This window comes from Pleurodeles waltl, chromosome 9, assembly GCF_031143425.1.
Source record: "Pleurodeles waltl isolate 20211129_DDA chromosome 9, aPleWal1.hap1.20221129, whole genome shotgun sequence".
Lineage (NCBI taxonomy): Eukaryota > Metazoa > Chordata > Amphibia > Caudata > Salamandridae > Pleurodeles > Pleurodeles waltl.
The window spans coordinates 465,553,124-465,567,092 of NC_090448.1; the positions used below are offsets into that span (position 1 = coordinate 465,553,124).

General features: G+C 43.3%; 1 protein-coding gene across 2 annotated transcripts in view; it reads right to left on the reverse strand.

The window, feature by feature from the left end:
- The window catches only part of EXOC3L4 (exocyst complex component 3 like 4), a 584,807-nt gene that overhangs the window by 229,761 nt on the left and 341,077 nt on the right, over window positions 1-13,969 (reverse strand). For both annotated transcript variants that reach the window (XM_069207295.1, XM_069207294.1), the window contains exon 8: window positions 2,729-2,843. In XM_069207295.1, the coding sequence (XP_069063396.1) occupies window positions 2,729-2,843 (115 nt within the window). The remainder of the gene's footprint in view (window positions 1-2,728; window positions 2,844-13,969) is intronic.

The following is a 13,969-nucleotide window of genomic DNA, read 5'->3' on the forward strand; positions in this document are numbered from 1 at the left end:
GTAGAGGTCCATATTCCACCGACTTCACTTTCTTGTCTTCTCAGAATACTACCTTGCCCAAAATGCAATAAACACTGCTTGAAATTCACTGATCTTGCAATAGTACTTTACAAGTGCCTAATAACCATGCACTGGAAGGCACCCCAGCCTCCCAAAATAGGTTACTGTCTGCCAGTTACTCACAAATGGGTTTTGGCTGAAGCCAAGGCCATGGATGCTGACTGTCGACAACGGGGTGGGATCTCTATATGATCCGTCTATTGAATAAGTAGCACCCGCCAGATGAAGACTGACATTTTGACATTCCAACACGGTTGACACTGCTCACATCTTGATAATTATGTATGTTCCCCTCAAAGAGGTTTAGCAGAATGGCCATTAACATGGGTAAGCGCATGCCCCAGATAGAAATAAATCTCTTGCTGGGAATACTCCCCTAACCCCGAGGTTCCCCCTCAGCAAATAGAACCACCTCTCTCTCTCACTTTGTTTTTCTCAATCTGTATCTTACTACATTTATTAGGTAAATGTTATATTGTGCTGCCCAGATGGTTTCTTAAGTTTTATGTCATAGTAATGTTGACGTTATGTAATAATGTTTTATTATGAGTTGAGTCTTATCCTGCAATAATACGGATATGTAAGGATTACATATTCCCCTGTAAGCGAAAACCCTTGATGATGTACTGTGCCTTTACATGGCTTCTATGTGTAAGTTGAAGTATGAGTGTAGACAAAATGCCAATAAAGAAATTTAAAAAAAAAAGAATGTGCACCCAGGACAAGAACTCCGGCCCCACTACCATACACCTCAACACCTCCCACAGGTACTCTCAACCCAGGGTGTTGAAGGCTTTCTTGATGTCCAGTGCCACTAGTGCCACTTCCGATTCCATCCTCCGAGTCGAGTGCATCACGTGGGACAGTCATTAAAGTTTCATATGGGTACCCCTCCTCGGCAGAAACCCACATTGATCGTCCTTCCCCAGGCTTGACAAAGCCAGCCACAATCTCGAGGCCAGAACCTTGGATAGGATCATCATATCCACATTCAGCATGGAAGTGTCTGATAAACCCGGGTCACTCAGGTTTTTATCTGGATTAGGAAACATCACAATAAATTCCTCGCGCATAGGCACTGGCAATGAGCCACTGTGTTGAGTCTTTAGGAGTGTCTCTAGTAGTTTGGGCACCAGCACTGATCTCTCCTTGATACGATCACTCATCTTGATCCCACTCCTCTCTCAGAATGTGATCACTGATACTAACCCTAAAACCTTATGCAAATCTGGCTCAATAAACGGATGTCACTTTGGTATTCTGAAAGGCAATTGTCTACAGTATCTCTCCAGCAAGACGTGGGAACAGTGACAACGTAACTACCCAGTTACACTTGTAAGTCGGTATAGCTACCATCTGCCCATTCAAGAAGCAGCAAACAGACTATTGGTGCAGTGATTCCTGCCTTATTTGAATTCCTGGAACCGCTTCCCCTAGGTGTGGGGCACTGGTGTTTCCATCTCATATTAGATCACCCCAGATGTCTCTTCATGGACCCTACAACTGTTGGTTACTATCCACTCAAAAGGTACCCTGAAATTAAGAGAAACAATGCTCCATGATTTAGAGAAAGAGGAAGAATCAAACACTATAGACTTTTTGTAGTGTGTTGTAACAGCAAATGATTGCTATGACATATTTATGTTAGACAGTTCACAGGATACCACTCTAGTGGTCTGATCGCATCACAATCACAAAGTTGGGCTGGTATTATAGTAACACAGTGCTTGGCAGCTCCTTAGCATGCCACCAATAAAGGGCAGTGCTTAATTTAAAAAAAAACTATTTATGGGAGTCCAATTTTTTTTCCTTTGTAACCTACCACCGGTGCCCTCAATTGTCAGGGTTGCTGTATACCACGGCTGCTTCATCTTGTTTGTACCTCATGCCACTTTCTTCCACCACTCTAAGCTTCCTGTCTCTTTACCTCATACTAGCAGATTCTTTTTTTTATTTCTGCTTCCTATCTTTGTCGCTGTTTTTTTACCATTCCATTCCTATTCTTTCCCCCTTTGCTGTCTTTCTGCCCATCTTGCTTTGAGTCAAACTGTGATCATCAAAAAGGATTTCCAGTACCCACCATCGGCACCAACCTGCACAAATTAACCACTGGTAAATGGGTACCAGACTGCTCCTGCAGCATCAAACATGATAACATTGCCCGGGGGAAGGTATCAGCACATTGCCACATTGTCTGAAGCCTTTGGTTGCACTTGTCACAGTAGTGTCATAATACCCTTTCTTGTCCTTCTGCTATTATTTGTGCATACTGTAGGCTGGGATCAAAAGGGTACACTAAAGGGTAACAACCTGTCGTACTTTGGAACGCTGACTTTTGCTTAATCAAATAGTGGTGGATTTCAGGGTATTTAATCTGCGATGTCATGGGAGAGCCATGTAAACAGAGTTTATTTTTGGCGCATATACCAGATTTACACCTGTTAATTTTTCTGGTGAGGAAATAAAAGCTCTGTGGGGACATGCAAAATATTCTGTTGGTGTGTCTGGCAAGGTGTGCAATGGTAGCGTTTCAAAGTGAGCGACAGAATTTTGGTACTCCAACCAGGTGCTCCTTATAATATGCTTCAAGAATGGGACGGTCATGCGAGAGAAAGCACATGACTTTCATTGGAAAACCACTGAAACGATAATAAAAAAAAAATCTTACTTGAGTTTGCTGTTCCAGTTTTTTGAAAAAATACTTTTTTAATTCGTCTGTTGCCAAAGTAATTATGTTTTTCAGTTTGTTGCTCTCTGTAGTATCCGTAGTCTGCAATTTACATCTATAAAGAAAACACATGAGCATTTTCCATTATGTTTCACAAGGCTGTTTCACAACTTGTAAATCATATTATATACACACGCCTTTCTAACAGTGTAGTTGCTGAACTCTTCAATGCGATAGATGTGCATGTCAACAATGGCATACTGGACTTTAAATTGCCACTGCTAATAAATGATATTGATCAGGGCTACTCTGTATATCTCATCGTTTGACTTTGAGCCAGATATTGCTCAGTAACTATCCATACGTTTGTAGGCCAGACTAATATGAACTAGGATCTACAACCCAATCTGTCATCTGACAGAACAGGCGAGTCTTCAAAGTATTTACTATTCATGGACACAGGTGTTTATAGGTAGAGATTCTTGCAATACGTCATACTCTTATTTGCTCCCTTGTTTGTACAGCTTTTTCATTTCAATAATCTATTATTTTATCGAAAATAAGCTAATGCAGACCTTTCAGACCCCAAAATTGGCATGTTAATATCTTTGCTATTACTGAATTCCATGATACTGGAGGAAAAGTTATTGTTTCTTGGACATTTCCAGTGCCTTTGAACTTCACACAATCAGGTACAGACTACAGCACAGAAACGGTCCTTGTGGCAGACATTAATGACATCAAGTTAGCGCTGGATTTGCACACCATCACAGCATTAATTTTACTAGATCTTTCTGTTGATTCAGGCATTGATGATCACTAGTCTCTGTAGCCTGCAACCTAGCTCCAGGGCCAGGAGATGTTTGTATTTTTCTCTGATGTATGTTCACAGGCTTTCTCCCTACCGTCTTTCTGCTCTGATATTAGACTACTCACCTATTGAGACTCACAACGATCGTCTCCTTGTCCAGTACCTATGTGGATCCTCTTGCAGTTCTTGTCAAAAAAATGACGGTGACTATATATGAGTATGTAAAAAATATGCAGTTGCTAGTGAAATTAACCCTTTCTAGCTATCAAGGTCATTTAAAAATAATTCAAGGTGGCTTTGGAGGACTGTAAGTCTAGAAACATTCTTAAATTCCTACTATCTGAACTTCAACTTAAAGCCCAAAGTAACTGGGACATCTTCATCATCCAGCCCAGATGGCTCATAATTTAAGATTTTTATTTGATTCCTTTATTGCTTCGGTCCCTCAGATACATACAGCTGAGTCTATGTGTTATTTGCTCTTCGAGACACTAAATAAAATTCAACCTTTTCTTGATCTCTGATGATTCAGGCTATAATTTTGTTTCACCTGGATTTTGGAAAGGTCTTTTATTTAGTTTTTCCCCAATATCTTCTCAGTAGGGTTCTGATAATTCAATACTCCAATGCCTGTTGGTTCCTTGGCTTACACAAGTCCATGGCATACATGTCCTTGACCATGTCTTCCAATGAATAGATAAACTCATATTGCTGCTGGTAGGCAAAATAGTCTTGTTTAGGACACCTCCTGTGGTTTACCACTCTTCATAGGAAAGATCCTCAGTACCTACAAGAGATATTCAGATGCATCTTTCTGTGTGGATTCTTCACTTTGCTATCTCTGGAGTACTGGCTCAAGCATCTAGGTAGCTGTTCTTTCGCTCATAAGGCAGTGCCTTTTTATTGTAACAAGCTCCTGAATAGAATGCATCTAGTGAAAAACAGTCTTTTATTTCTTAGAAAAATTATAACACACCTATTCACTTCTTAACAACTACTAGATGTTTTTAACGTCAGTGCCAGGACACCATTTGCTAACTGTGTGCTTTACAAATGTTTCATTCAACAAAGGTCTTGTGTCTCAAAATTGGTTTGTGTTGGCATTTGAAGCTGTCAGCAATATTTGCTGCATTGTGCAAAAAGTTTTGTGTCCGGAGTATTTGCATTTGCAATATTGGCTGTATCCAGGGCCACTGGAATTAAGCGTTTTTGGGGCCGGGGTATTTATTTATAGATTTGCCACATTTGCCACATAATCCACTATCTGCTGCATAATCTGCAGATTTAACAAAAAATGATTCCTAATTCAAATAGATCAAATGTTATTAAAAAAAGATGCAACACGTATCGCTGCGCTGAGAAAGGCACTTTGCAAAGGTTGACTTATCTCCCTTCTGTAGCTTATTGCTGTATTTGGGTACTAATGTGGTGGAACCTTTGCCCGTACAGAATTAACTAAGAACGTAATGCTATCACAAAATGAGCTGCTTTACGTGCATAATGTGCCTTTTCTTGCTGCATAACTTAGTTAAATTTGCCTCAAAAATGTGGTTCTCCCCGCAACATAATTCCAGTGGTTCTGGCTGTATCACATAAACAGATTCGGCCTGTTGCGGAATATGTCACATGTAAAAGCTGTTGAAGGTGTTTTAAATTGTTGTGATTTTTATTTCTATGGAAATGACACTGGCAACATGAAAATATATACGATATGAAAAATTATATCGCTAGCAACCAAGCACTGTCAATTTACTAAATGCCAAGTTGAAATGCTGCAAGCAACGTTTATAGCTGACAAATTAACCTACCACCATCTCCAGCCTGCTTGCCTGGTAAGCCAGTGTTGCCAAAAAATTAAAAAACGCACCATCATAAAACTGTTTTCGTGAAATGGATCAAGGTGCTCGATAAAATGGAACAAATGTTTGTTCAGCGTGTCACTCTCAATCCAATGGCACTCATTGTATCTACCTCAGAAGGATGACATGCTGAGTGGACGTAACCATGAAGTGGATGCATTAGTCCCCTGAGCTACCAGTCCTATTGAAACTGTGGAAATAACGTCGTTGACGATAACGTGCAATTTATAACGTTCCCAGACTCCTGCTCACGTGTGTGCTCGGAGTAGGTGGTAAGGAGTCACAGAGGTAAATTTTTAGTTAGGTTGCAATGGTTTTGCCTGGATATGTAGTCAGGTGTTTTGCACAGCGCACAGACTAGAAGCAGCCCAGCCAGGTGCAGCAATAAATGGGGACTATGTGTTGAGTCTTCTGGGATGTGGTGATGCGAAGAACGAGCGATAATCAGAGGCGGGAAAGGAGGCCGCGTCAGCTGTCACCAGCTGTGGTTTAAGTCACCGAGGGATGGCTCTGTAACCAGGGAATCTCGCTTCATGGCAGCTCCTAGATCCTTCTACTCCTTTGTTCCTTGTTAGCGATGTATTTACTTTGTGCCTGAGCCTGCCCTTCAAGTCCCGCTTCTCAATACTTCAACTGACATCCCCTGTCCTTGAGTGACAAGGCTGACACCTGCAGCCCCCTGGAGCTCTGCTGAGCAGCAGCTGCCACGTGCACACCTTGCATGGCGCGAGAGCAACCTCGGTGACCTGCTCCTCTGGCAACAGGCGCAGGAAATGGTACTGGAATACTAAATCATGACTTGCTGGTTGGTGCCCCACGGGATTTTGAGTTAAGCTAAATATAGAGACAACGATTTCTTTAGTTTCTGCGGAATCCTTTTACTAAAAGAAAACGTGCTAGCTATTTCCTACATATAGCATGTTTTGCAATAGTTCTAAAGAATTTCCACTCCTCTTGTACTGTTCGTAATCTGTCAAATACAACAGCACGACTGTCATCTCTAAATATAATATTACTGGAGTTGATTATCAGGATACGTGTTCGCATGCAGTCAGGTTGCTTACGGCAAGATGGCACATCACTTTCCCATCTTAGAGACATTCCCGTCCCAACAGACCTGTATAAGCACTGATTGTTTATTTTCACATTTGCCTAAACGTTGCAGGTGCTTTCCGTCTCGAAGTTGTACTGCAACCCTGTTTCCTTTGCTACATTACGTGTCCCAACAGGTTACGCCCAGAGGATTGGCAACCAGAGCGACTCTGTACAATGCTTTAGCGGGGATAGGACGAGGTACTGTTGTTAGGACTCAGCTCTTATGATAACCTGAAGCCCACGTTATGAAAATGTGAGTTGGAAAAAAATATAGACACACTCCTGCTTCTCCCTGTACTGGGGATACCTTTGTAAAGGAATGCAGCACGATTTTCTTTTGGCCCAACACACACACAATCCGGCTTGAGCTCTAAGGCCTAGGCCAGAAAATGACCACGAGACCCAGGGCCTGACTCCTGGGGTCAGGAGAAGGGTGCCAGAAGCGCTCTTTATAACAGACACAAGGCTACCCTTTGTGTCACCTGGGACATTTACTGTGAGCGGCGGCGGGCGCATTCCGTTTTTGATTCCTAAGTATTGGGCAGGAGTTTTTCCCTGTTTCAAATTCAGAGGGCAATGGCTACAGGTCTTCTCGTGTAAAGTTCCCCTTACATGTCATACCCAGACATGAATATATAATATAATACCTGTCTTCCTAGCCAGAAGATAGGAAGGATAGTGGAACGTCGACTTGAATCTTTAAAAAAAAACATCATCCCAGGATAAAGCCCAATGCAGAAACCTTAGACTTAGAACGAGAAAAGAGATGTTGGAGGAGATAGGAGAACTCGTATTTGTACTGACTGGGGGAATCTCGAAGGACTGAAAAAACACGATCCCACGGCTGAACTGACCATTTATTGGAAAGCTCCAACAACAGTTTGGCTTTATCTTGCTGCAAGATCGACGATGTAAGAGCAGCTACCATTGGTGAAGCAGGGGCAGTGACACTGGGGCCTAAACAAGTATAGCGCCCAAAGAACACTGAGAGTGCTGAAGGTTGCTACCGCAACAGCAGCCAATGGGAGCATTTACTTTGTTTGCCCCAGCCCATGGTGTTCCCAATAATTGTCTAACCATGCTGGTGAGGAACCAACGTTGGTGAGGAGGGAGCATTATCTTCAGGCTGAGAGGATCTGCAAGGGCTAATTGCAGGAGAAGGCTCGGAAAAGCAGGTGTGTTCAGCACAGAAGGAGTGTGACAGGCTGGAGAGCCAGTTTTAGGAGGAAGCCATCCAAGAAAGGAACTAATTCCTTCAGATGCTGAGAGTCAATCGTGAAGATGGCCTGTTGTGTAACTAGCCCAGAAACACCCACTCTTGGGTACAAATCTGACAGTGTCTTCTTTCAACTGTAAGATCTCTAAGCAGGTTGCCATGAGGAATTCTCTCAATCTGACTAGGTAAAAATATACAAGATATAGGAGTCAGAGTGTATGCTTACACTTACAGGACCTATTTTAAATAAATAAAAATATGGTGTATCAGTGTGACATGCCTGGACAGTGGCAGGGTAGTTGGCTAAAACAAAGACACCTACAGTATGGTACAAGCATATAGTTGCCAAAATACTGTCTAGCAATAATATACTGTTTACAAAAATATCACCACATCAGAGTTAATAATATACACCCCAAATAGCAATAATTTTGTAAACCATATTTAGACCATTATATTTACCAACATGGTGAGCAGACATATCATGGTGGTATCCGGAAGACATTTCTTGCCACCTGATCATATCTGGTACATTGGTAGTCACGGTCTGAGTGGTATACTCCTGCACTTAAATTTTCCTAGGAGGACTGCCTCATAAAGTCATAAAATTCCAAGCAGCCTACTTGGAGGGCATGTGCTTGTGAGGAGATTCCGGCTGAGGACTTTACTGCCCAGCCTGTACTGGGCAGAGCAGGTGGATGCAGGACCTTTCTGAACCCATGCATGGTGTGTGCCTGGGACAGGAATGGGCTTGTCTGTGTCCATCAATAGCTGGAAGAGGCTGGGCCACCCTCCTTTCACTTAAGTCTTTGCAGGATGGGTATGTGCAAAATTGGAGAGTCTGGAAAACTTAAGCCAGAGTGAAAGAGTTTCCCCACAGACATTTTTTTGGACCATGCAGTAGTAGTTAGCACAAAGGAGACTGAGCTAGCGGAGAAGTGGCTTTTCACTGAGACTAACAGATCCATTATATCAACCTCAGATACATCTGCTCCTCAAACCTGCTGTGACTCAAAAGAAAATTCTTAACGCCTTCAGTAATGCTCTAATGTTTAATGAGGGGCATGGTATTGATACCTCCCCCTCACATGCTTCAGTATCTGCAGCTAAGTGAAAGAAACAGCCTAATCAGTCTTCGAAACCTTTAGTCAATGTTGGACCTACCCCCATGTAAAATGCTCCCCTTACCAGTAGGGTTGGACACCATAAGGACTTTTTGACATGTTTTATACTATACTTAAAGGTTTGATACAAGAAAGTCGGCTCCCGCTCTACGATCTGTAATGCACCATCGAAGGTTAATTGGAGAGTCTTTCGAAACCAGTCTCTGCCCCTCTCTCAGTGACTTTCACATATCTATCAACCCCCTCCACTTTGGTGCCAGAATGACTGTCTGAGAGTTCTTAGTACCCCAGCTTGTCTGTCTTTTTGTAACAAGAAGTTTATTACTCACAGGTCACATCACGACCCTCAGATGCATCAAATCAGTAATAAAATAGTCTTGGTGGTGTCTATTATCACCAGGAATAGTGAGGTTTTTACCTCAATAACCCATGCTGCTTCATCCAGTCTTAAATTTGCTCTCTGAAGCTTGCGCCTATGTGGGTATACTGGCTAATGTCCCGATTGTATCACCCATAGCTGCTGAATCTAGTGCTGAATCTACTGATCAAATGAAGAATAATGTAGCTCATTGTTTGACTGAGTACTCCGACTTCAAAATAGTAAATTTTAATGAGCTAATATTTGTATGAATAGTGGCTTGGTTAGGGCCCTCACCAAAACTATGTAAGGCTGATTGCATAGTTATAATTTTCAGGCATCCCAACCTGGCCCGCATCCTCTTATCTCAGGTTAGCTGCAGGCCAGCCCACTCTGGTTCAATATGTATTCTACAGTTGATTTTTGTTTAATAAACCTCTTCATCACAGAACATGCACAGGTAGCCGATTTCAGCCTTTTAAGTGGGCCCTATCAAGGCATTGCCTAACAAGGTTAATAGCCCAATTGTTAAAACTGGAAAATGTATTTCCACGAGCCAAGCTGTTAGTAGGCATTGTTTTATTGTCTCGAATGTGATAGGTTGGAATATTGTGGGTATTTCCTCTAAGAGCAACGTCGAAGACTGGCTGAAATTTATAAAGACGTTTGATATTTTCAGGTTGCAGGAGACTTGAGCTACCGATGGCGTTATTTGCAAGGGTTTTAATTGCTTCTCCTTGTTTGAAAAATAAAGGTGGACTTTCTTCTTGGTTTAGGGTGTTGTAAAAGGCCTCAAGAAACCGACAGAAGGCCTACTTTGGTCAACACACAACGTAGAAAACAAATGTGCAGAAGTGTACATGATACATGAAAAGTACAGGCCTTGGTTTGAATACAATTGTCACGTAGGGATGCAGGGACAGAAAGGAGAATGAGGAGAGAGGCCAGGTGCAAGGAAAAAGCAGTCACAGTCCGACCTTGCATGCAATAGACAATTTAGAAGGACGCATATACAAAGGAGAGTCTGAGCCACTTTCTGATAGCGGGGTTAGGAGAAGGGGTAAATCATGACAGGTTGAAAGGGAGACACAGCACTAGATGTTTGTGTTTCAAGGTTGGCAGGGAGTGGGAGACAGACCGCAAAACTTCAAAGTCTAGTAGACATGTAGGGAGGACATATTGATAGAGTTCAAAGGGTAGGATCGAAGGTCTCTGTTTATGTAGGAAGATGTATATATGTATTATACCTGTTATAACTGTATTTATGTAATAACCAGTAAGATAGCTTTTAAAGAATTATGGTCTTTGTTAATTGTAAATGTTATGAAGGAGGTGGAACTTAGGTGCCCACCAAGAGTATAAAAACCGCTGTTAGTAAGAGCTGAGTTGAGTGTGGCTTCAGTTACAGAACTGTGCTGTACTCCCGGCTGTGTTGTATTTACTTATAAATATACTCAGTTATTATTAGAATTGTGTCACTTCTTTATTTCTATAAAAAAACTTGACTATATTTTGGCGAGCGGGAGCCAGGAGCCTGCTACTTCGTCAAGTCCCTGGACGTGGCTGAATGAAGCCGGTGGTGATGCTTGAATAGAACATTGCGCGCAAACCAGATGAGGATTACACCTGTCTGTTCAAGCGGACGGGCAAGATTCCAGAGGCTGCTGTCCTAAAGGGTGAGGAGGGGTTGGGCTTCGAACTCTGATATTTACAAGTGTATAATTCTGTGGTAATTGTAGTATGGGGGAGTAAGTGCATGCAGGATTTGTATGTTTTAAAAAAATTTATAATGTTGATGTAGAAATGAAATGTGAATCCGGGCCAGGCTGGAAGGCACATTAGGTGTATTTGTGGATAACCTAGGAGAATAGCTCCTGGAAGAAACATTAGGTGTATTTGTGGATAGCCTAGGAGAATAGATCCTGGAAGACACATTATGTGTATTTGTGGATAACCTATTAGAATAGCTCCAGGAAGACACGCTATGTGTATTTAAGGATAACCTAGGAGAATAGCTCCTGGAAGACACACTATGGGCCTCATTACAACATTGGCGGACGGCAATCACCGCCCGCCAAGTTGCAACCGCCGGGTGGCCGCCAATGCGGCCGCACTCCCGCCGTACCCATTTTGACATCCCCGCTGGGCCGGCGGGCGGAAACCGAGTTTCCGCCCGCCGGCCCAGCGGGGATGTGGGCCGCAACATGGGAGCCGGCTCCAAATGGAGCCGGCGGTGTTGCGGCCGTGCGATGGGTGCAGTTGCACCCATCCCGCTTTTCAAGCCGCATTGGGCCCTGTCAGGGGGCCCCTGCACTGCCCATGCCAGTGGCATGGACAGTGCAGGGGCCCCCAGGGGCCCCGTGACTCCCCGTACCGTCATCCTTTTCCTGGCGGTTCAATCCGCCAGGAAAAGACTGGGGGTCGGGGACTCGTAATCCCCTGGGCAGCGCTGCAAGCAGCGCTGCCCTGGCAGATTACTACCACCGGGGCCATTGTGGCGGAAAACCGCCGGCCCCGGTGGTGCGATCGCGGCGTTTCCTCCGCGGTCATGATCCCCCAGGAAGCACCGCCAGCCTGTTGGCAGTGCTTCCGTCATTTTAGCCCTGGCGGTACGAGACAATCTATTTTGTCCCCTATAAATGCACCCACACTTGACATTGAGATAGAAGAAGTGCCATTGGTTAGTGAGATTGATAAAAGAACACATACAGAGGAGAGAAAGGACATAAGGAGTGGGTGGTAATAAAGGGTATATAGATATATAGGAAGCATATGTCCCGGGGTAAATCATGGATGCTCCTCAGGAACATATGATAAAAACATTTTCATCTAACAAGAAGAAAATACAGAAATACTGTAAGCAATGGTATAGAGATACCAAAGACCATGCTCAGCCATGGCCTAAGGGACATTTGATGAGGACATAGTTGAACATACATTGATTTACATTAAATCTAAATATCAGAAGAAAAAGAGAAAGAAAAGGGAAGCTATTTTGTCGTTTGGCAGGTTTTCTGCGATACAAATACAAATATAAAATCGACAATGTTAGAAAGGACAGTGACACATGCACAAGAAATATCCACGGAAGGGGCTCTAGAGGGACTTCCCACCGTATGGTCTCTACCCGTTTCAGTCAGCTGCCGGATATCAACATCCAGCACGGGTCGAATTTGAGGAAGGTGAAACAGAGGTGAAGGAGGCAGAGAGAACGCCTATCCCAGTCCCGATAGCTCCTCAGGCAGAGCATGAACAGAAAAGAAAGGGAGGAGCAATACCTAGGGTGCTAAGCACTGGAGAACGGGCAGACAGATTTGAGAATGTTGACCCTCTTCGAGGGCAATGCACTACGGGGCAGATTATTCTCAAATTGGGAGATACATCTGCAAATACATTGAGAGAGGCAGCAGGGGAGTGGATATTGGAGGAAAGAGAGAAGGAAGAAGATATGGAAAGGTCGCAATATGATAGATATTTAGAAGAAACAAGAATGGGAACAGGAGCTGAGGCAGCAGTTGGGGATTGGGATGACAAGTCAGATATGAATGAGGGCGCAGCAGGAAGAGACAGAAGCCTGTATATCTTTCGACCCCGTCCTTTACGAAGGTTACAATTAATAGAGCAAGACTCGGGAGAAATAAAGAGAAAGTCAATTCTAAAAACAACCAAATTAAGGGTGTCACCTTTTGAGACGATAGAACGAGAGGAAGGCAGGTATTTTTGCCAACTCTTTTCAGATGAATTAGCAGAATGGACTGAAAAAGAGGGGAAAAAACCATGGCCCGACAGGGGTCTTTCCAACCCTATCATTGGCTATAGCAGAAGACTGTATATGACAAGGACAGGGTGCCCCGGGCTGGGATTATCCATACATTCAAGAGTGTCTTGCAGTTTGGGAGATGTATGCCGAAGACAAGCTGACTGAAGTGATACGCAATTACAGGCCAGACCCAAAGTTAAGTCATAGGTTAACAGGCTCCCAACATATCACTCAACTGCCTCTCATTTTAAAGGGAGGACAGGCACCAACATACGTGTCTTGGCCACAGATGGACAAAGAAAATTTTGAAAAACATACTGCTGGAGTGAACCTTGCTCTGGGCGATGTCAAGAGTTTGTTGAGTTCTCTGGCAGGAGATGAGGTAAATACTATATTTACGAGAACAGGACTTCCTCAAGTTACGCTGACAAATACAAAGTTTGATGGATCTTCCTTTAATAATGTTCGCCAGCATGTTTGGGATGCGCTGCGGCGGACATATCCATATAGGCCAGATATTGGAGCTCTCATGGCAGAAAGTATTACGGCATTGGAGGACATTGCAGAGTTTATTATGAGAATGAAAAAAACAATGGATACAGAAGGTACAGAAGGTAATTGGGAGAATATGGGAGGAAATGTACTTTTATTTTATAATGTGCTGAAGAGAGGCCTTCCCGCGGAGATACAAGTAAATTTAGATGAAGTAGTGGGAATTGAGGCTAAACCATGGCCAGAAATACAGGCTCACATAATACATTATTTTAAACGTAAACAAGAGAAAGATAGAGATAAAGAAAGAACGGAGCAGGCAGAGAGAGCTACTGCTAAGTTAGTGCAAAAGAAACTTAAGAAACCAAAGAAAAAAGGAGCACTTGTGACAGCACCATCAGCGTCTGTCACAACACCAGTGCAAGGGCAAGTACCAGGAGGACAAGTAGTGAGTGAAATAGTGAGAAGACAAGGAGGTCCGGCAGGAGAACAAGGAGCAATACAGGGGAGAAGGCATGGAGGGTAC